The sequence below is a fragment of the Gymnoscopelus braueri genome, assembly GCF_963280865.1.
Source record: "Gymnoscopelus braueri genome assembly, chromosome: 6".
NCBI classification, from domain to species: Eukaryota; Metazoa; Chordata; class Actinopteri; order Myctophiformes; family Myctophidae; genus Gymnoscopelus; species Gymnoscopelus braueri.
In genome coordinates, this window is record NC_137607.1 from 17947347 (window position 1) to 17972098 (window position 24752).

Sequence of the window (24752 nt, forward strand, 5' to 3'; positions counted from 1 at the left end):
ATATTGGGAAACATGGGTATGGAAGGGGCAGCGGCAGAGCTAGGGAGGGGCTCACGAATCTGAAATTAGATTATTGTTTTTTAAATTAAATTAATAGACGAATATATACAGAATATTACAGGAACAAGAGGAGATAAGCATATTTCAAATTCTGAAATTCAAGGTTATAACATGGAGCCCCAAGTAAGGTTTCACTTCCATCAGTCATGTCTTGTGTGTGTGTTAGTTAGAGGCCTGTGCAGGACTGTTTTCTTAATTCCGCACTCACCTAGCCTGACCATATAGACCTTCCTACGGAGCCCCTGAAGGGACATTACTAGGTAGATTGTTTTAAGGGTAGGTACATTTTTTTAAAGGGTCACTTTATTTTTAAAAGCTGGCGGTTTATGTTTTGTGGTATGGGGGAAAAAATGATATGTTGGCAGAAAAAAAGAGGAGGCTATAAAAAGTTTTTTTTTAGGGGGTGACATTTTTTTAAAAGGGGAAGGATTTTTTTTGGGGGGTTAACATTTTTTTTTATAGTTGCTTTATTATTAAAGGGTGTATAAAATAATATTAGAAAAATAGAAAAATAGAAAAAAAACGTTTATTTTTTCAAAGTGAGTGTTTTTTTCAAAGTCGTGCGCACGACTTTGAAAAGGAGATTTTTTTGTTTTTTTCAAAGACCTTCCAGACCATGGACCCCGCCCACTCTCTGAGTGAACTGCCTCTCTTGGTCTGGTGTTGTAATGTGAACCTAGGATTTATTCGGTACAAAAATATATCGTCCAATGAGAGTCGGAGGTGGGGGGTGGGTCTAACGACAAGCCAATCAGCAAATTATCTGCTAAAACAAGCCGTGCGATGACGTCTAGCCTCGTTCTCAGCCTCACTCATCTGCGAAGAGAAGAGCCTGGTCACGACCTAAACCAGCGACTGTCTATAGGGGACAGGACTTCCGTCGTACGTGTTTTCCCCCGGAAACAATCTTTTTTTTACCAATCACAGCACTCGTTTCATTCACAGAAAATGTTAACAGATTTTTAACCCATTGATACCTGGAACGCATCTGTGTCACTTTAGATTTCTTTAGGCTATTCAAAAATAGCAGATATACAAGCTCATAGCGCGGCACCGAGTGCCGCGCTATGAACTTGTAGATCTGCTATTTTTGAAAAATCGAGGGAAAAAAATTTCTTTTTTTTTTCCAATTTTTTTTTAGGATTTAGAAGACATTTCTAGAATCTTCTCAGGTCTTAATGGGTTAAAGCATCAACGTCATTTCCTTGGCCCGGCACTTCCGCCAAATTCAACCACTTCCGCCTAGACAACCAATCAGCCCAGGTCTTGCCCAGCGTGGATGACGTCAGATGTAGGCGGATCCGTGGATCTCTATAGTGATTGGTTTAGGGAAATTCGAATCCCCTCCGCCTTGTAATCGATACTGGAGTCAAGATACTGGCGATTTTCCCAAAGACGTTAAACAGGAAGTAGATGGAGTAGTAAATCTTGGGATCACGTGATCTCCTGCTTCTGTGTGCATCTGGGGATGATGTGGTCACTCAGGTGTTAGCAATGAGCGCCATCTAGTGGAAATGAAAAAAATCATCAAAATCGTCCTTGGCAGTGAATGGGTTAACAAACCAAATGTGTATGGGCTAACATCCCATTCTACCAGTTATAAACGTGTAACTTATAGTGTAGCTAGCTACTTATTTTGAAAGAGAGCTCATTGTTGCTCATTTACTTTGTATGATGACGTGATACAATTGTCATGCCAGTGGTTCTCAAAGTGGGGTCCAGGGACCACTAGGGGTCCTTGAGGGGGTTCCAGGGGCTCCCCCAGCAAAATGGGAAACTGTTTAATTTAAGACTAGAAGCCCAATTGTACAGAGAATTCATACGAATGATTCAGATCATAGGTTTCACTCTCTCCACTGTTAGCGTATATATAGACAGTTGCAGAATTCTGAATTGAATATAAACAACAACAAAAACACAAAACATTTTGGGACCCTCATCTGGTAAAGTCCTAGCTCCGCCCCTGGGGAGGAGGTGAGCAGATTTAGAACAGCTTAGGAGGCGTTTTTAGGGTCAGACCCCATTTTAACAACATGCATCCGAAAGGAGAGGAAACAGCTACAGTATAGGGTGACCATTATTCTGAATTCCCAAAAAGAGGACACTTCACGCATGCACGCGTTCGGTTGATTCAGTTCCAGCTTTGCAGACAGTAGGCTACTCTCTAATTCCCATTTGTCACGACCCAGACGAAAACACGGGTACTTTTTCCACATTTCATCTGTGAAATTGCTTTTGCGTTTCGGCGTTTTCATTCACTCACATGGGCAGTGCATGCGTCCGCCTCTGTGCATCTTTTACTTTCACGTCGGGGAATCAAGGCAGCGAGATGTACTGTATGTGCTGTCCAGTGTGTGTGTGTGTGTGTGTGTGTGTGTGTGTGTGTGTGTGTGTGTGTGTGTGTGTGTGTGTGTGTGTGTGTGTGTGTGTGTGTGTGTGTGTGTGTGTGTGTGTCTCTCGTTGCTGTCACTGTGTGCGTGCAGCCTGTCAGCAGTGTTGCCAAGTCTCCTGAGAGAAATAAGGAAACATACCTCCAAAAACAAGCCAGAAAAACAAGCCAAATCTTGTCCAGAAGTTGCAGGTAAATAAGCGGACATGGCAACCCTAGGATTCTGCCGTCTGAAAGCTTGCTCAGCAGCTCATTGGCTCATTTACTCATGACACGACCAATGAGAGTTAGCACTTTCATTGTTGCTAAGATACGTCCCCCCCAACTGATACACAGATACAGTACACGCTACCCAAACTCTCAAAACCCCGGACATTTGAAGGATTTTATTTTAAAAAAACAGACAGGCGGGACAGCCCCCCAAAAGAAGACATGTGCGGGTAAAAGAGGACGTATGGTCACCCTAAGCTACAGTATATGGACAGCTGGCCCATGCATGTATTGGTCAGCGTTTACATTTCAATCAAACTTTCATAGAGCCCATCATGTTCAGACCTTATACAAATATCTCATAATGCAGCTTTAACTTTAACGGATGAAAACCGGAATTGGTTCTTCGTTCGCTTTATTTCAGTGCCGAATAAAATGAAATTATACACCCATTACCCATTAAATTTGCAGTAGACTGCCAGAGATTTTTCAATTAAAAAACAAAAGTACTCAGGAGCCGAGATACAGATTTTTTAAGTTTTAAGTTAACAAGGAAGTGGATGGGAGTCTAAATCTTCGAAAAATCATATCTCCTTGGTCTTTGGGTAAAAAAATATATATATATGAAAAAAAAAGAACGCAGATCTGCGTCTTTGGCAGCCAAGTGATGGAAACAATAGAACGCAGATCTGCGTTTTTGGCAGCCAATGTGTTAAGACCGGGAAAGCATCTGTCATTTTCCATTTTAACCATTATCTTATACTTTGGCTATTCAAAAATAGCAGATCTACAAGCTAATAGCGCGGCAGAGAGTGCTGCGGACCACCATCAAAATATATTGTTCCAGGGACCCCCAGATGCAAAGAAGAGTAAAAACTGTTTGCTTTAAAAATATATATATATTCAAAAATGTGCACACATTTTCACGATTTTTCAAAAATAGCAGATACAGTATACAAGCTCATATGAGCTTGTATATGTGCTATTTTTGAATAGCCAATATAGTATAAAATAATGGTTAAAGTGGTTACATAGATGCGTTCCCGGTTTGAATGGGTTAAGACATCACATTTTTTAAATTTCCTTTTTTATATTGATGGCTCCATTTACAAACCCTGAGCTTGCTAGTATAGATGAGCTATTTCCGGCAAACGCTCGCCCCAGAATAGAGTCTCTATGGTTCGTGTGGTTGAAAACCTATAACAACCAGGACTGGTAGGTGGTGTTCTTACATAATAAGGTTCCTTTCCTAGAAATAAAATATTGCAGGACACTGTTGCTTCTGTATACTTCGGGACATGGAGCAGTGGTGGTACTTAAGTAAAAGTATCAATACCGCAAAGTAGAAATACTCTGTTGCAAGTATGTACTTGAGTAAAAGTATTCGCATTGAAATGTACTTAAAGTACCAAAAGTAGAAAGTACCCATTACGCAGAAGGTCCCAATTCACAAGTTTTCAAAAGTATGAAATGTATAAAAATCATTTGAAAATAGTCAAAGGTTAAATAGGGCTGAAGTGGGTAATGTATGTTTTGTAATAATAATCAAAATCTACAAAGTAACTAATAACTAAAGTTTTCAAATAAATGCAGTGGAGTAAAAGTACAATATCGTCACCTTGCTAAACTAATGGCCTAAGTAATTTTTTGAGGAAAATTATATTTTTGCCTGAGTCAGCTCCTCATGACACTGGCCACCTCTGGTAAAATCGCCCATCTCCTAATTGAAAAGGATCATGCTGTTCACTCCCCTTTTAGTATAATGGCCTAACTCCCTAGTGTAACTAAGGGCAAAATATGGCTTTTTTTTTGCCTAAGTCACATGGTTTTGTGACTTAGGCCAAGTTATTTACTGATTTAGGCCATTTAAAAAAATAATGTTTTGGCCTAAGTCAGATTTAATCCTATTTAAACCTATTTAAATCTCTTATGTGACATAACTGACAGACAGTGTTATTTCTATTTAAATAGTCATAATTTGTTATACATTTTTTGGGTGAAATGATTAACACATTCCACGCCAGAGTTTAATATCATAATGTACTCACCAGTGCCAGCGATTTATTGTCGTTTTTTAGTTTTTTTCACGTCGCCACAGACCTCGCTAAATACCTTAACACATTGCGTGCCAATCGCGTAGATCTACGCGAACCTAAATAATTGCGCAGCGTGCCAATCGCGTAGATCTACGCGAAGTGGTCATTTTTTTCTCGCAGGTTCACATTTCATTGTAGGCCTCCCTCGCAGTGACACATTTCATTGTAGCACACCCGGAAACGGAAATATCCGTATCCGGAGATCTTCCCCTAATCCTCCATTATCTCGGTTGTTGTTTTTCTCCTCGCTGATCGCTGTTTAACATAAACCGCGACAACTTAAAAATGGACGATCGCCGATTGAAACGGTCTTCCCTGGGCCACTCACACAGCTACCCTGTGTGTCTACAAACAGTTTAACGTGCGATCTTAAGAAATATCATATAGTTTTGTTTTGGATCTTTTTTTTTACTTTAAAAAATGACATAGGCCATTAGTTTAGCAAGGCGACAATATTTGGATCCGAGATGTAGTGGAGTAGAAGTAAAAGTATTGGAAATTGGAAATAGTCAAGTAAAGTACAAATACCTCAAAATTGTACTTAAAAGTACAGTACTTAAGTAAATGTGCTTAGTTACTTTACACCACTGACATGGAGGAGGGCATTTGAGGCTGAGAAGAACAGTACTGTTTATTCCAACCCCCACTATTTCATAGATAGTTTATTTATTGGCTTGGAAGAGCGACATAGATGCCATGCATATCAAGAGATATGTGCCAATGATGTAACTATCCCCGTGCATCTTTCGCTTCTCACTGCTTTCAGGCTATGATCATTCATCACTCTGTCAGCTGTTATCAATTGGGAGAATGAATTTAATCTGCTGATTTTGCCCTTCGCACCACAGGGAATATTTCTTTTGGGCAGTGAGAGGAATCTGTATTCACCATGTGGCTGTTTCTTGTCGTCGCTGACTCGCGGTAAAGATAAGATTAATATATTGCAGTTTGAAATAACGTCAGCGACCCATAACAAGCACTAAAGAAACTAGTTGTCATACATTAAAGCCCTTCTTATGATTTGATGTGGTACGACACTATACTGGATATGCCATGGCATGTGTTGATGTGGGATGTTATGACAATGACATAAAAGATTTCATCCCTTTTCCCCTGCACCAAATATCTTCGGCAAAAATAGCTGATCTAAAAGTTCACACAGCATGTTATGAGCTTGTAGATCAGCTATTCTTGCCAAATATTCTCCCCAAAATAGAGACACTACTGTATGGTTCATGTTGTTAAAGCTGAGGTCATGTATACCAACTCAGCACACGCACACGCACACACACACACACACACACACACACACACACACACACACACACACACACGAGCCCACCGCTGCCCAAGCACCAGAACGCCTTCATAGGAGAAAGTGCCCCTAAATGATCCCTACCTAATGTCTCTCATTCATTTCTCTGTCACTTAAAGCTGAACTGCAGTCGCTCTCATTTAGTGCAAAGGCTACACCATGGGCTAGGTCTGACCCCCCCCCTGTGTGAACTTGTAGATACAAGCTCATAGAAGCACAAGCTTGTAGATCTGCTATAAAAAAATTATAATCGTGAACATTTGTGAAAATCTTTTAATATCTATATATTATTATTGAACTAAAATATTTGCTTCTGGGGATTCTACAAATGTCTTCTAAATCCTAACAGTTTTCTGAAAAAACGTATGTTGCTATAATATCAGTGGTTCTCAAACTTTTTCATGTCAAGCACCAGCCAAAATGATATGGATTTGGTTGGGACCCCCCCATCTACCCCCACCCAACCCCCCCACCCCTCACCCCCCACCCCAGAAGCAAAAATGCTAGTTAAAAATGTTCACTTTGAACAAATATATATCAAGATTTGCACAAATGTTCACGATAAAAAAGAAAACTAAATTGCAGAACTACAAGCTCATAGCGCGGCACTCGGTTCCGCGCTATGAGCTTGTAGATCTGCAATTTTTTGCACAGCCAAAGTATACAATAATGGTTAAAGTGGTTACACTAGATGCTTTCCCGGTTTGAATGGGTCAATGGTCACCTTTTTTCCCCCAATAGTCTGTGCGTAGCCCTGTACCAGCGGTTGTGTATGATTTGATGATCTGATGATGCGAATGGGATTCTGCAATCATCCGCAATTTCGAGATCACGAAGAGGTCATTGCAGAGAATAAGGGTTTTAGAGCAATTGAGTGCAGTCACTGAACAGCACAATAACCACACTCTGAGACAGACTCTCTCCCAAGAAAATTAAAGAGATCGGTATTGATCTCAGCCATCTTGATGGTGTGACTAAAGCTAAAAAACTTGCTTGCATTTTCCCGAGCCACAGTCCATTTCTCACGGACGTGTGCCCTCAGTGATGTTCCACTATACAGTCCATCACAGATAAAAACCCCTATATTTTCTCTAAAACGAATTGGCCACGGGAATCCGGGGGCCGCTTTTGGCAGCGGCACTATAGTGCTACGAAGTGCTGCTTAAAAACCCCTCTGATTGAGACGAATGGAGAGAAAGACCTCTGAGTTACATTTGTTTGTGTGGCGTTTTCCAGGTGACGGATGTGAAATATTCACAGCATCAGCAGCCTTTAATTCAGAACATGGATTTTTACCTCATGCTGATGAAGACGAATAGGCAAAAACAAAAGCTGGGCTTTTAAATGGAGCACGCAACCCACTGGTTTTAAGAGATGGCATAATTTAAATGGAAGAAATGTCTGTCTGGGCTGCTGGCATATATATATGTATTGTAGAAGCAAGTACCTCAGGCAAAAAAAAAAGGAAAAAGGATTGAGATGCATAGGCACAAAAAAGAGGGTGATACATTTACAGTACACACCAGTGAGATGAATCATCGTTTCTATTTCAATTTTTTTTTTGAGAGAGAGAGCTCCACTCCATTTGTCAGCCATTTTGGAATATGAGTTAACGTGTCATGTGCTAATGAACGGAAGACGTATGAAGAAGACAGACTTTGCCGCGGGTAATAAAGGGGTCTTTAGCTGAGGGGAGAGGACAGGAAATGCTGCATCAATCAGGGCGCTTTACCTTATGATTTATACAGCCCAGGTTTGTCTGTGTTAACCCATTAAAGACTGGGAACGCATCTGTGTGTAACCACTTATTGGGATATTCAAAAATATTAGATCTGCTATTCAAAAATAGCAGATCTACAAGCTCATAGCACGGCACCGAGTGCCGCTCCGCGCTATGAGCTTGTAGATCTGCAATTTTTTTTTAAATCGCAAAAATGTGTGTTTTTTTATGTTTTGTGTGTGTGTTTTTTAAAAAAAATTTAAGCAAACTCAAATCTTTGCTTCTGGGGGTCCCTGGAACCAAATATTTTGAGATGGGGGGGGGGGGGGGTCCGCGGCCAAATACATATAATTTTAGGGGTCCTTGACATGAAAAGGTTTGAAAACCACTGATTATAGCAAAAATAAATTTTGGTTTTTTTAACTGTTAGAATTTAGAAAAAATCTGTAGAATCCCCCCGAAGTAAAGATTTGAGTTACAAATGTTCGCTATAAATATATATATATATTCAAGGATTTGCAAAAGTAATCATGATTTTTTTTTTAAATGCTTGCTTGTATATCTGCTATTTTTGAATAGCCCAAAGAAATCTAAAAAAAATCACACCCAGTGTGAAGTGGGCGGTGTGGTCATCACAGTGGTCATCACAGTGATGGGAGCTCACTTAAAAAAAGGTAGGTTTTTTTAAGTGCATAGTCCTATTTATAGGTTATTAGTTTGTGTCTCGCTAGCCAATCACAGTGCTGAATAGAGTCAGCCAATAGAGTCAGCCAATCGCAGTACAGCTAGGGGTGTACTAATGCTAGGGGTGTACTAATTATGAGCCAATCACAGTGCAGCGAAGGGTGTACTAATGAGGTGTCCCAACCCCACTTATAGGGGCGGCTACACCGCCCAAAAATGACACACAGGTGCGTTCCCGTTCTCAACGGGTTAAAGCTTCATTACTAGTGAGCGTGGGTGGAAGAATCATCATTACATGGGGAGAGAGGAGAAGTGATGAGGATTGCTTGACCCAATTTGCTGTGCCAGTCTTAAACGTTCAGTCAGCCATGCCCGAGTTTATGCTTCATTTGTCGAAAGAATAGAAAGAAAATGTCTTGGAACTGAAGTCTAGAAAATCAGATAATGGCTCTTTAGATGTGACAGCGGGAAGCGCGGCAGCTCGCCGCAGTTGGAACAGTCCTGATTGCAGGATATAAACAAAACAAAAAGAAGCACTCTGTCCTTCATTTTCTCGCGCTGATGAATAATTCATTACGTACTTTTTCTAAATTTTTATCCCACGATTTTTGTAACCCATTTTTTTCACCCGGTGCCAATTTCCTAAGTGATCCTGGGCACTACACCAGCCCTACACCAGTATTACACCTGTCACCCCACAGTAGGGAGGCCAGGGCCAAGCTCATGCTTCCTTCAGGCATGAGAGCCAACTGACCTTCTTGTCACCTGACAGGGGGGAGTTTCCCTGGTTGGACGTAGCGCGTGGAAGGAACACGTTATTCCAACCAGTTCCCTTCCCCTCCATCAGGCGCCCCGGCTGTCATGGGGGAGGCGGTATAGTGACCAGGATTACTACATGTTTTTGTGAGGGTATTAACTACCCTAGGAGACACGGGGAGAACATGCAAACTCCACACAGAGTAGGCCCTTTCGCCAACCCCACCTAGGGTATGGGCGCTGATGACGCGGAGGAGAAGACACGCCCCCAGTGCCCACAGCGTCCCCGGCGGGAATCGAACCCAGGACCTTCTAGCTGTGAGGCGACAGCGCTACCGACTGCGCCACGTACTTTTGGTGTCTTATATTCCCATGGATGATAAATTGTCACAAATGCCGTTTGACTTTGTCTACGACACCTTCAACCGAGTTCACCCTTTTCCAGAAGATCCATATAGTTTTATTTCTTAACCCGTTAAGACCGGGAACGCTTCTAGTGTCATATTTACGATTTCTTTGGCTATTTAAAAATAGCAGATCTACAAGCTCATAGCGTGGCACCGAGTGCCGCGCTATGAGCTTGTATATCTGCTATTTTTGTCGATCTGCAATGTTTTTTTTTGCAAATATTTTAATATATATTTTTAAAGGGAACATTTGTAACTCAAATCTTTGCTTCGTGGGGGGTCCCTGGAACGACATATTTTGAGATGGGGGTCCGCGGCCAAAAACATATAATTTTGGGGGTCCTTGACATGAAAAAGTTTGAGCACTGATATAGAAACATACGTTTTAAAAAAAACTTGAGGATTTAGAAGACATTTGTAGAATCTCCAGAAGCAAAGATTTGAGTTAAAAATGTTCGCTTTAAAAAATATATATATATTCAAAGATTTGCACGAATGTTCACGATAAAAAATTTTTTTTTGCAGATATACAAGCTGTATATCTCTATATCAGATATACAAGATATACAAGCGCGGCACTCGGTGCCGCGCTATGAGCATGTATATCTGCTATTTTTGAATAGCCAAAAAAAAATAATAAAAAAGATTGTGTTCCCGGTCTTAATGCGTTAAAGCTAAGTGGTCAAAGGTGGAGGAGCTTGAGATAATAATTATGTGAGTGAGTGGGTCAGAGAAGTGCTACTGGCCACAAAATGATTCATTTGAATCGGGTTTTTTTTGCTGTGTCATAAAGTATAAATTAGATTAAATTAGAAGGCATCAGAAGAATTTAACATCCTCCAACTACAGTCTCCTTAATTTGTAGCCGATAACAAAAACGGTTAAGCAAGAATGATTGCAGTTATCAGACCTCTCCTTCAGGTTAGTTTTGCTCCCTGTTACATACAGTAGCTTAGTTTCCCCAAAAGAAAGAAAGAAAGGAAGAAAGGAAGAAAGAAAGAAACAACGAAAGAAAGAAAAAGACCCAGTGAAACATAACTATATATATATATATATATGAAGTAAAATACCACTTTCCACTTGTAAAGGTCCCCTGTTGCTCCCCCATGGCTTATACTGTGGTTCCCCATTTTCTCTTCGGTACAAAAGATAATCTTATTCGGATGCTATTTTCTGCTTTTTCTTTTCCCTGTTTCTTCTTCTTCCTTTACCCGATAAGCTGATCCCTAGCTGGATGACATTAGAGAGTAAGCCAGTGCAACAAAGTGGTTTTTAACCCATTAAGACCGGGAACGCATCTGTGTGTCATTTTCAAGATTTCTTGGGCTATTCAAAAATAGCAGATATACAAGCTCATAGCGCGGCACCGAGTGCCGCGCTATGAGCTTGTAGATCTGCTATTTAAAAAAAAAAGTGAACATTTGTGCGATGGGGGGGTCCGCGGACAAATACATATGATTTTGGGGGTCCTTGATATGAAAAATCTTTGAGAACAACTGATATTATAGCAACATACGTTTGTTTTTCTTTTCTTTAACTGTTTGGATTTAGAGGACATTTGTAGAATCCCCCAGCAGCAAAGATTTGAGTTAAAAATGTTCGCTTTGAAAAGTATATATATTCAAAGATTAGCATAAAAAAATATTGCTGATCTACAAGCTCGTAGCGAGCTTGTATATCTGCTATTTTTGAATAGCCAAATAAATCAAAAAATGACACACAGATGCGTACCCTACCCGGTCTCAATGGCTTAAACATGCACTAGAATCCTCAAAGAACGAATAAACATGCAGAAACATCTTTGATGCAAATGTGGATTTGCATGTCATCTAGCTGTGCCTTGGTGATTAAGGAAAAACAGGGTGGTTCTTCGGGGTAGCAGAGAGAAAGAGGCAATTTTGAAATGAGCAATGATCCTCATGAAACATTAATGTCATTTCATACCTTTTTTTCCCTCTCTTCCTTCTTCTCACAAGCAGGCATTTTAAAGTCCATTATTACTCAGGCATCTGACAACGCTAGCTCGCTAAGTGGCTCATTCTATGCTGCCCCTCTGGAATTATGCATAGGTGAAATTAACAGAAACGATGAGAACTTCACTTCATGCCTTTGCCCGATTAGTATTATTACAATATAATATAGTATTATTAATATTAAGACCGGCAACGCATCTGTGTCATTTTAAGATTTATTTGGCTATTCAAAAATAGCAGATATACAAGCTTGTAGATCTGCTATTTTTGAAAAATCTTGAAAATGTGTGCAAATCTTTGAATATATATATTCTTTTTTAAAGCGAAGTGTTTTTACTCAAATATTTGCTTCTGTGGGTCCCTGGAACAACATATTTTGAGATGGGGGTCGGCGGCCAAATACATATATTTTTGGGGGTCCTTGACATGAAAAAGTTTGAGAACCACTGATATAACATGAGTTTTTTTCAAAAAACTGTTAGGATTTAAAAGACATTAGTTGAATCTCGAGAAGCAAAGATTTGAGTTACAAATGTTAGCTTTAAAAATAAATATATTAAAAGATTTGCACCAATTTACCAAGATTTCCCCCAAAATAGCAGATCTACAAATAAAATGACACAGATGTGTCCCTGGTCTTAATGGGTTAAAGACACCAATTTTTGGATTGTGTGTGTGTGTGTGTGTGGGGGGGGGGGGGGGGAGTCCAGTGTGCTGGCAGGTACAACTGTCGCTTTCTGATAGCCTTCACAAGGCGTTAATTGAAATTGGAAGTAGCGAAGTCTGGCAATTAGTCTCCCAAGCATAGTGGAGCTAGATTTTCAAGGGGTCTTTCTTATGTTTGTCTGAGTCTGAAAGAAACAGGAATGCTTAAAGTAAACAAAAGTTTGACATAAAATGGATCGTGTGTAGGGAAAGTGAAAAATCAAACAATGATAGAATGTGTCTGCAATGTCAGCAGACAAAATACTAAAGTGCTTATTCTAGGAAATCCTTTAAGTGCAATTACTGGTCCCATTAAATGCAGCTGTTGGGTTTTCTAACACAGTCAGCACAAATATATTGCACTCAATTATGGCATATTAATACTTCCCCACAACACTCACCCCAGACAATCAATCCCATTTACATACGACTCTGGAATATCTTGGATGTCTTTTCGGTTTTGAACAAAAAACGTGCCCTGCTATAATATACGGAAATTAAATGAACGTTTCTAAAATATGACAATTTGATATATAAGCTATGATATTTTTCTCTTCCTAAATTGGTTTCTAATAGAGTGGGTTATAACGTTGAACACATGCTCTGCTCCACTGGGTTCTCGCTGCAGATGGCTCCTCATTGCTATGCATAGAGAAGCCATCTTTTAGATTTGCATTCGGTCAATTTTTTCCCTTTAAGTTGGACATCTGTCTGTGTTCAGAAATTAATCTTTGAATCCCTGTGGAGGCCGCTTGGATTTTTAATTAATTGTGTCGACACATCTATAAAGAAAAGAGGAAATATCAGCAGTGGGTCTACTCAAAAGTGTTCTCTCAGCGCGCACGCACGCACGCACGCACACGCACACACACACACACACACACACACACACACACACACACACACACACACACACACACACACACACACACACTTTGTGATACTCTACTCTCTAACACCCAGTGTCACCGAAAAATTAATTATGCCATCACATCCATAAAAAAAAATACCTTGACTGAAATTAGTAGTGTTATGTAATATCAACAAGAAAAGGGGAAAAAAAGGTAACCGTGCGTGCACAAACACACCGACCTATCAATTACTGTCCTCAGTACATCCTCACTAACCTTAAAAGTAAATGTTAACCCATTCAATCCCGGAACGCATCTACATGTGTCTTCTATAGTAAATCCTAAATGTCCGTCTAAATGTTGCTATATCAGTGGAGCTCAAACTGTTTCCATGTCAAGGACCCCCAAAATTATATGTATTTGGTCACGGACCCCCCCCATCTAAAAATATTTTGTTCCAGGGACCCCCAAGAAGCAAAGATTTGAGTTAAAATTTTTGCTTAAAAAATAATGATAAATTTGCACAGAATTCAAGATTTTTCAAAAATAGCAGATCTACGAGCTCATAGCGCGGCACTCGGTGCCGCGCTATGAGCTTGTATATCTGCTATTTTTGAATAGCCAAAAAGTATAAAACAATGGTTATAGCTCGGATCAAAAAAATGACACAGATGCGTTCCCGGATTTAACGGATTAAAAGACAAGACAGGCAACTTTTCTGCACGCAGGGGCGAAAAGTTATACTCTTCTTTTCTGCTGGCTGGATCCCCAGCAGTTTGCTGTCATTAATCTCACACGGCGATATGGTTACTTTTTATTGAGCCTCTGGGAAAATATTAAAAGAAGCGCGGCCCTGGTGTTTCAATATAATTCGCCGGTGACAGGGAGGGAGATGGATTCTCCCTACAGGCTTGGCAGTTTGTCTTCACTGGTGCCAGCTAGGAGGCTAGATATATATACGTATATGTGTGTTCTATATCAGGCATTTGTCAAGGATGATTGAGCTGTGATTGCACACCAGGCATCCACACACACAAACTCACAAAATGATGAGAGGAGAGACTCTGCTCTAGGTTTTTGTCATATCGTTATCTTTGAGCTTTTTGGTCTTGATCTATTAGCCCGTTTAGACCGGGAACGCATCTGTGTGTCATTTTTAGATTTCTTTGGCCTATTGAAAAATAGCAGATATACAAGCTCATAGCGCGGCACCGAGTGCTGCGCTATGAGCTTGTAGATCTGCTATTTTTGAAAAAAATCGTGAAAATATATCTTTGAATATTTTTTAAAAGCGAACTTTTTTCAACTCTGTTACAACTTCTGGGGGGTCCCTGGAACAAAATATAAATTTTTAAATATAGGTTTAAAAAAAACTGATTTAGAAGACATTTGTAGAATCCCCCAGAAGCAAAGATTTGAGTAAAATATTTTCATAAACAGTTATGTATATTCAAAGATTTGCACACATTTTCCAAATAAATGCAGATCTACAAGCTTATAACGCGGCACTCTGCTATTTTTGAATAGCCAAAGTATTAAAGAGGTGGTGCCATGGTTTTGCACTTTTTTTGTTTTTCATGTGTCTATGAAGTTGATAAAACTTTATTAAGCCCCCTGGTGGTGTTTTTATGGTGTTTTATGTCTTCTCTGACTATTTAGAGTTTCTTCCTGGAGGCTGAAACCTTGAGGGTCAAACGTGCCAATAGAAAAACAGCGCTTTAGTGACATAGTAAAAACATGCCCTCCCCCTCATTATCATAACACAGCAGGTGTGGGCATGAGGAGGAGGAGGGACTAGGACAGGTGGGTGGTGCTAAGGTGGTGGAGGTGCTAAGGTGAGAACCAGGTATACTTAATGAATTGGAGGCGTGTCCACATAAAAACATAATTTTAACACTTTCTGTACACTTTTTTGAAGAAAAAAAATCCTCCTAGTATAACCATAATACCTGATGATTATGTTTTAGGAGGGGGGGAATCACTGAAAATCACGGCACCCCGTCTTTAAGGTAATGACACAGATGCTTTCCCGGTCTTAATGGGTTAACACAACCTTCAGTACAGTAATGATGGATAAAGAATCTAGAACCAACCTAATTGTAATGCCAGTTCATGGCAAGCAACAGCATAATGTATAACACTGTATGCCATTATTTGAGACATGCTTAAAGGACATGACCTTTAGCTCATGCTCATTATGGGGGTACGAGTGATCATTTTAATGATCATTTTAAACACATTGCAATCTTTTTTTCAGAGATATCTTCATCATCTCAGGAATACCATAATTATACAGGAACGGATACATTTTGAGATTTAAAAGGCACCCAAAACGATCATAAATGCTTTCATTTCTTTGCGGCTTGCATTTAGTCTCATGCATGTCAGAATGTCTTCGGCAAAAAGCACTCATTAGGTTCCAAATTGTACACTGGCTGCTAGTCTTTTGACTAAAACAGGGAGAAGAGAACATAATTACTCGTAATTTAACTACCCTACACTGTTTTTTCTGAATATTGTTTGAAGCTGCAATCCAAGACTTTTAATGAACTACTATAAAAGTGTAGCCTGACACTCAGCCTGAATTTTCATTTCGTTTCACTCCATTATTTAGTCTGAAAGTGCCCTCTCAGTGCAGCCGTTTTCTGAGATGGGGGCGTGGCCAAAGTTGGACTCTTTGGCGATTGGTTCATACTGGATTATCCCGATTCGCCGTACAGATTTTCGACCGAGAAAACCCCGCCTTCGACCGCGTCACCAGACCCTGAATGCGAGGCTATAGCGATTCAGGAGGGTGGAGCCAGGCTAATAAAAGTGTGCTCCTCGGAGCACAGATCTCTGCCAGGCCTGGTTACCTACTCAGGGCTGTTATCAGTCGTGGGGTGCTGCCGCCAGGACACGAGGAAGCTGGGGGGGTATATATATATTTATGTCAAAAGCATCAGTTTCCGCTGCATTTTAAGCAGCGCGTGATTCATATCAGCTTCAATATCAAACCTATACTGGTTGTATACGCAGCAATGTTTCACTTGATGTTGTCCAATAAGAATGGATAATCTCAACCAGTGGTGGAAAAAGTACACAAATGTTTTACTTGAGTAAAAGTATCAATACTGCAATGTAGAAGTACTCTGTTACAAGTAAAAGTCCGGAATTTCAAAATTTACTTGAGTAAAAGTACAAAAAGTATTGGTATCCAAATGTACTTAAAGTACCAAAAGTAAAAGTACAAAAATGTTTGAAAATAGCAGATCTACAAGCTCACTACGCGTCACAAATTCAAATAGCCCAGGTATAAAATAGTGTTAAAGTGGTTAATGTATGTTTTATAATGTAATAATTTATATCTGCAAAGTAACTAGTAAAAGTACAATATTTGCCTCTGAGATGTAGTGGAGTAGAGGTGAGGTGAAAGTATAGACACTTGGAAATACTCCAGGAAAGTGAAAGTACCTCAAAATTGTACTTAAGTACAGTACTTGAGTAAATGTACTTAGTTACTTTACACCACTTATCTCAACCACCAGACAACTGCCCTGGTAAGAGTGGTAGTAAAAAGTGTGTTTTGTAGAAAACTCAAAATGGCGGAAAATCGAGTCAGGTGGAAACATGCGTGACCTATATGGGTCGAGTTGTGTCATATGATCCATGCAATCATGGGGAAATGTTTTATTGGTTGTACGACCTTACGGTTCAAGAGTTATAGGCCAAAAACATGAAGCGGCGCCTGTGAAAAGCATTACCATGAGGTCGATTAGAAACACTCGTGATGGAGTGTCTTCACGGCGTGCAAACGTTTCACGCCGATCTGTCCAGCAGTGCTGGAGATTAGCTGTACACGGGCACACATACAAGACAAACATCCCCATTCTGGCAAATCTGTAGAGTAGCCTATGTTAACACATCAACTGCCAAGTATTAATTCATTAAATAATTAATCCGCCAAGGTTTTTCACCATATTTTGACGACCCACGGAAGCCACGATGTGGAGATGATGTAAACCAGTGGTTTTCAACCTTTTTCATGCCAAGGACCCCTAAATTGATATACTGATCTGCTATTTTCAAAATATTTTATACATTTGAAAACTTGTGAAATGGGACATTCTGCTAATGAGTACTTTTTACTTTAGATACTTCAAGTACATTTTGATACCAATACTTTTGTACTTTTAGTCAAGTACATTTTTAATTCCGAACAGAGTATTTCTACATTGCAGTATTGCTACTTTTACTTAAGTAACGAATGTGAGTACTTTTTTTCCGGTGGTTGGAGGTGGTCTCACCACACACTAATTGCCCACACCGGATTGGACAATAGATATTGCGCTGCCATCTTCATTGTACTTTCGATAATGTTCCAATTACCTTACAATGGACATTAAACTTACGGATAATAGCTTTATACAGCACTTCACGGCCTGGCCCCTAATTACATTTTTGAATTATTAACCCCCTATGAGCCTGTGCGCGCCGCACGCCGATGTCCTCAGGCAGGGAACCCAGTGGTCGGTCCTCTAGTCGAGGACGAAGACAAAGGGGTGACCGTGCCTTTGCTGTCAGCGTTCCTTGACTCTGAAACAACCTGCCCCGAGGAGCTGCAGGCTGGCTTAAATCAGTGTCTAATTTTAAATCACTTCTAATCTGGAAAGGCATTATGCAAGTGCCTTTCCATAATTTAAATTGATAAATGTGTAATTGTCTGTTTTATTTCTCACTGCACTTTATACTGTATTCATATGTCATTGTGTTTTTTTTCTATTCATTCTGATGCCGATTTTTATTTTATTTATTTCGTTTTATGTAAAGCACTTTGTAACCTGGTTTGGATAAGTGCTTTATAAGTCGAGAATTATCATTATTAGCACTATCATTTGACAGATCACACCTTGACACATCCATTAAGGTTTACTCCGGAGCACTTATGTTACAACTCAATTTTTTAACCCCGTCTCGCTGGTTTTGCCATTATCCTAAATGTGATTTGCACGGTGGAGATTAAATAATGCGTAATGTATTTAGTGTTCTTTAACCCGTTAAGACCGGGAACGCATTATGTGTGTCATTTTTTGATTTCTTTGGCTATTCAAAAATAGCAGATGTTTTTGCAAATCTTTGAATATATATAGTTTTTTAAAGCAAACATCTGTCAAATATATTGTTCCAGTGACCCCCAGAAGTAAAGATTTGACTTACAAATGTTTGCTTTAAAGAAGTATATATTCAAAGATTTGCACAAATGTTCACGATTTTTCAATAACAGCAGATCTACAACTCATAGCACGGCACCGAGTGCCGCGCTATAAGCTTGCATATCTGCTATTTTTGAATAGCACAGAGAAATCAAAAAATGACAGAGATGCGTTCCCGGTTTGAATGGGTTAAAAGTGGAGTTAGAGAGTGAAAAGGGAATTGTTAATTGTGTTTCTTGTGACATTCTTCTCTCTCTCTCTCTCTTATGTTAATGTCTCTCTTACTGTCTCTCTCTGTCCTTGAGTTCCCTCTTATGTGTACTCCCTCCGTTATATTCAATTATGTTAGTGGGTGTCTCTAACAGTATGGATTATTGTCACACACCTCTTCTTCTCCTCCCGTTAGGTGACCGAAACAAGGACGGGCCCTCTTGGATGCAGTAACTATGACAACCTCGACTCTGTCAGTTCCGTTTTGGTTCAGAGCCCCGAAAACAAGATTCATTTACAAGGTTGGCTTTTTCGATAATTGAACCCCACCAAAATTCTGATGGAATTGTCACACTTTCTGTTCTCTGGCAACAGCGACACAGTGGTGTCGGAATTAATTTAGCCTCAATCAGTCTTTTCCTTTTCTGCTGTGCAGCTTCAGAACAACAGCGCTAAGAAACAACACAGAAATAAAAACTTAAAATGAATGAATCTGATCAAATTGCATGTGAATCCCAGTGCATGATAATCACTGGGGGGAAAAAAACAACAACAATGTCTCGCCCCCCAATAGTGGGGTGATTTTAGGATATATGGGATAAATGATACATCTGTTGATGGAATTTTAATTAGGTAACTTGTGCTACTGCAAACTACTGGTTGAAAACACACAAAGTATAGGCTTAAAATGAGACTTATACAGCCTACAAGCATTTTCAATCTGGCTGAATTTCCGTGTGAAATTGGTCGATTAGTAACAGCTGCGCTGCTAGTGTTGCCAAGTTTAACTGGGGGCGTGCCCGCTGATGCTCTCTATGTTGATTTCCCATGATGCACTTGGGGCGGACGGAAGTGTGTTAATTGTGTTGCTTCTGTTATTTAACTATGGTAATGCATTGGGGGATTATATGGCGGAACTGTATGTGTAGTGTTGTGTCATGCTGTTCCTTTTTGTGATTTTTGTTCATGTATTTTAAGACCATGAGTTTGTTTATCTGTTCTAATTGATATTTTGAATAGTAGTCTGTGAGATTTGATAGCATTTCTTTTAACAAACATCAACAAGTCTCATTTAATGCTTTGTGATATGACAGTGTCGTGTGGGGTGGAAATTAAGCCGATCTACAAGCTTACACGTGGTGTATTTTTTGAGCTTGTATATTGGCTATTTTGTTGTATGACATGACATTTAAAAGAAGGCTTAGCTGACAGTTATAGAAAATAAAGGTTGATAGATGCCAATAGTGTTCCATATTATTATGAGGGTCAGAGCTGAAATCGAGTTTTGACAGCAATTAAGTTATGATTGGTTACAGTAAGACTGGTGTCATCAGCTCTGATTTCAACCCTGCAGCCTCAACTGTATAATGTGTTTAGAAATGCATTGACACCTGACCTGTCAATGTGATGTGATTGGTTAAAATAAACTATAACCATGATTTGATTGCATAGGCGGCGGGTGAGCCTGACAATTGGGAAGGCTAGGAGATCTGTCTTGAGTCTGGGGGGGTCGGTCGAGCACAAACGCGTTTTTTTGGGGGCGAATTTTGATAGTTTCTTTTCGGTTTTTGGTTACTTTATTTCGGTTTTAGGGTCAGGGTTAGGGTTAGGTTATGGTTATGTTATTGAATTCTTATTTTTGCCTGATTTTACTGATTTATTATCAAAAAATAAACTACACTAAATAATGCTGCGCACATATATTATAACAATTTACACAATTCCCAGAATTTCCCAGCATAATATTTGGGCTTTTTTTTATTTTAGGCTTAGCCTACCCTAGCCTTCATTACCCGCTGCCTATGTTTGTTTGTTTGATTGGTTGGTTGCCACAAACAGAAAGTGTAATCCTTTTGTCAAAAAACGAATATAGTATTTCCTTGAATGATTTACAGATGTACAGTTGCACACGGTACGCAGTGGTGGAAAAAGTACTCAAATTCTTTACTTAAGTAATAGTACCAATACTGCAATATAGAAATACTCTGTTACAAGTAAAAGTCCAGAATTAAAAATGTACTTGAGTAAAAGTACAAAAGTATTGGCATCAAAATGTACTTAAAGTACCAAAAGTAAAAGTAATACATATTTGAAAATAGCAGATCTACAAGCTCACAACGTGTCGCGATATGACGCGTTGTGAGCTTGTAGATCTGCTATTTTCAAATAGCCGAGGCATAAAATAGGGCTAAAGTGGTTAATGTAGGTTTAATAATATAATAGTTTATATCTGAAGAGTAATTAGTAACTAAAGTTTTCATATAATTGCAGTGGAGTAAAAGTACAATATTTGCCTCTGAGATGTAGTGGAGTAGAAGTAAAAGTATTGGAAATTGGGAAATACTCAAGTAAAGTACAAATACCTAAAAATTGTACTCGAGTACAGTACTTAAAGTAAATGTACTTAGTTTCTTTCCACCACTGACGGTACGACACTCACAAGTAGAAAACTCAAAGATTTATGCAATACCCAAACTAGTTATACACTTCAATTATTCATGGTGACGTCTCTAACCGCATGTTCTCCTGTCACATTGCCCCCCCAGGCCTCCAGGCCATACTGCCACGGTACCTGAGGGTCAGATTCGTGCAGGCAGCTCTCAGCTACATTGGATGTAATGAGGAGGGCCAGTTCGTGTGTCGGGAAAACGACTGCTGGTGCCACTGCAGCGCCGACTACCCCCAGTGTAACTGCCCCGAGGTGGACCTGAGAGCCATGGAGGCCAGCCTGCAGCGCATCCGAGATTCCTGGACTATGGCCAACCAGGACTTTGAGGAGTCAGGTACACTAGTGCTGCTGCTGTCGGTATACAGTACATTAATTCAGCCAGCGGTGCGTGCGGCCCACCCCACCCCCCACCCCCCACCCCCCACGCGGGTGGAATATTACCAGTGTTGGAAAAAAAGTACTCAAATGTTTTTACTTAAGTAAAAGTATCAATACTACAATGTAGAAGTACTCTGCTAGGAGTGAAAGTCCGTAATTCAAAATTGACTTGAGTGAAAGAACAAAAGTATTGGTATCAAAATGTATTTAAGAACCAAAAGTAAAAGTTTTTTTTTTTTTTTAAATAGCAGATCTACAAGCTCACAACGCGTCGCATAGCGACACGTTGTGAGCTTGTAGATCTGCTATTTTCAAAGAGCCTACGTATAAAACAGGGCTAAAGTGGTTAATGCATGTTTTACAACATAATAATGTATGTCTGCAAAGAAACTAGTAACTAAAGCAAATAATTGTAGTGGAGTAAAAAGTACAATATTTGCCTCCGAGATGTAGTGGAGTAGAAGTAAAAGTACTGATAATTGGAAATACTCCAGTAAAGTAAAAAGTACCTCATAATTGTACTGAAGTACAGTAATTCAATCCAATCCACTTTATTTATAAACATTTAAGCACATTTTTAAACTTGATCAGGGTTAACAAAGTGCTGTACAGAAGAAAAAAACAAATACACTGGGAAGTGTATTGAGTACATGTACTTAGTTACTTTACACCACTGAATATGACCCTCCACTGTTAAGGCCCATTTTAAAGTGGCATATTGCTCACATGCTACGCACATACCACTGCACCACTGCACCTCGCGCATACATAATGTTAGAAGAGAGGAAAGGAAAGGCAAGGAAAAGAAACAGGCGCTCGCTAGCACCCTAAGACTTAACCCATTAAAACCGAGAGCGCATCTGTGTAGCCACTTATAAACCTTTATTTTATACTTTTGGCTACTCAAAAATAGCAGATATACAAGCTCATAGCGCGGCACCGATTGCCGCGCTACGAGCTTGTAGATCTGCTATTTCTTTTTGTTTTATCGTGAAAATTTGGTGCAAATCTTTATATATGTTTTTAACCCATGAAGACCGGGAGAAGCATCTGTGTAATGTTTTTATTTGAGCTAAAAAAGCATTATTTTACACTTTGGCTATTCAAAAATAGCAGATATACAAGCTCATAGCGCGGCACCGAGTGCCGCGCTATGAGCTTGTAGATCTGCTATTTTTGAGAAATCGTAGAAATGTGTGCAAATCTTTGAATATATTTTTTTTCAAGAGAACATTTTTGTAACTCAAATCTTTGCTTCTGGGGGTCCCTGGAACAAAATATTTTGAGATGGGGGGTCGGCGGCCAAATACATATCATTTTGGGGGTCCTTGACATGAAAAAGTTTGAGAACCACTGATATAGCATAGCAACATGTTAGAAGACATTTGTAGAATCGGAACCTCAGGCCTTAATGGGTTAATAGCACAACAACAAGTACACAGCCTATTATCATCTTCTTTTCTCACATGCACAAAGTTGGGACACTGTCAGAGAGAGAGAGAGTGTGGGAGTGAGCTCGGTGAAACTGAAACGGAGGTGACACACGGGAGGTGTACAGAGGACAGTGTGGAGCGCTGCAATGAATCACCATCAGCTGATGAGGAGGCTCCCGCTGTGACACAAAGCTCAAAGGCAGCTCTTTGAGTCGGAAGGAATGACTAAATAATGACTTTACCTCATTGGAAAGGCAGGGAAGTACGTGTTAAAAAGGTAGCCGGGCAGTAAAATCCTCGGTGTTCATTTAACTCAGAGATTGTACAATTGTAACCAAATGGACCATTTTGGTTACAATTGTACACTCTCAGTTACAAAAAGGTTAAAGTAACACTGAGGGTTTGATTGTGCAGCACTATTTAATTCAACCTAGATAACTTTAGGCATACTGTAAGACCATGCCTAAAAAAACTAAAAGGCAGCCAACTAGAGCCTGCTCCTTCCTGCTGGATTACTGACCATTACCGCCCGTTCCCACTGCAGTTTATTTTCGTCCGCCCGCTCCCTCAACAGCTAAGTTTAAGTACCGCCTGCTCGCACAGTATTTTGATCGGGAATCAAATACATACACAGAGAGAGAGAGAGAGAGAGAGAGAGAGAGAGAGAGAGAGAGAGAGAGAGAGAGAGAGAGAGAGAGAGAGAGAGAGGTTAGGATTTGGCCATTTCAACACAATGGACAGAGACACAGTGGGCTGGGCTAACTGCTTATCAGCAGGCTATTAATAAATAGATGCATAACCTGTCTGTATTAACATATTTGAAATTATGTTCTCCTTCCATGCATTTAGACATTACATACATGTAATGTCAAGCTAAAGTAAAGCTTGACCCAACGTTTGACCACATTAAAAAATAACGTGGGCTTAATTTGTATTAGCCTAAAGGGCTTTTCTGCGTTCTCGCTTGGATCCGTTAGGTCGCACCTCATGTGGAGGTGTTTAGCTTTTTTCATGCTTAGAAAAAAAACTCAACGCATTATTATTATTTCAACTCATTTCAACGTTGCGGGCAGGCGTGTGTGAAACGAGCAAGAAAGTGACCGTTTCACAATTTGCTCAACAACACAGACGACATCACATGTGTACAGTATGTACGGTAGTAACACATTTAAAATACATCCTAAATACTCCTAATGAATAATACAATAAAGTGATTTGACAAAGTAGCCTATAATGAAGCACTTGCTCATACCTAAGATTGCTGTGGAGGAAGAGAACATTACTGGTGGACTGATGCACTGTGCGGTGTACCAGGCCTGTGTGTCTCTCTTCCAAGATGCACCCACAGACAGACACTAAAAATGGCCTCTCTATGGGTGCACTAGATGCAGGGATGCTCACGATAAAACATGCCAATTTTGAGGAGGCAGGAAGCAATCTCTGTTGGGTGTTTGGGTGTTCTGAGAGGTGGGTGCTGAGATGTTCTGCTATTTCATCACCCTGCAGCCTTTTGTGCCAAAACACAGGATGCATCATATTGTGGCTTTGTTTTGTTTTTTTGGGTGGTGGTGGCTTATCCTTAGCCTGGTTCCAAACGAATCTGCCATTGCAAACAAACAAAAAATGCCCCTGGCAGATTAGGTCTGGCCCCCTCAATAGGCTCTATGCCCAGCAGCCATAGTGTGAATACATTCACAGGTGTTGCTAATGATACTAATGAAGGCTCTGTTCCATTCTGGTCAAACAGAGTCAGGGTGCTGATGTTGTGCACGTTGGCTCACTGGAGACACTCTGCTACACCAGTAGGTCTAACATTGGGGTTCAGGGACCCTCATGGTTCCTTAAGGGGTTTCCAAATGGCCCCTTACGGGTGTGTAACTCTCAGCGTTATGGGGGTCGTGGAAATGAAAAAGTCTGAGAACCA

At 40.0% G+C, this 24752-nt stretch overlaps 1 protein-coding gene across 1 annotated transcript in view; it reads left to right on the forward strand.

Annotated features, from left to right (window-relative positions):
• Positions 1–24752, forward strand: part of brinp3a.1 (bone morphogenetic protein/retinoic acid inducible neural-specific 3a, tandem duplicate 1) — a gene marked incomplete at its 5' end in the record, with an annotated part of 79451 nt that overhangs the window by 36605 nt on the left and 18094 nt on the right. Inside the window, 2 exons of the mRNA XM_080430337.1 lie at positions 18765–18870; positions 21115–21351. Coding sequence (XP_080286463.1) covers positions 18765–18870; positions 21115–21351 — 343 coding nt within the window. The remainder of the gene's footprint in view (positions 1–18764; positions 18871–21114; positions 21352–24752) is intronic.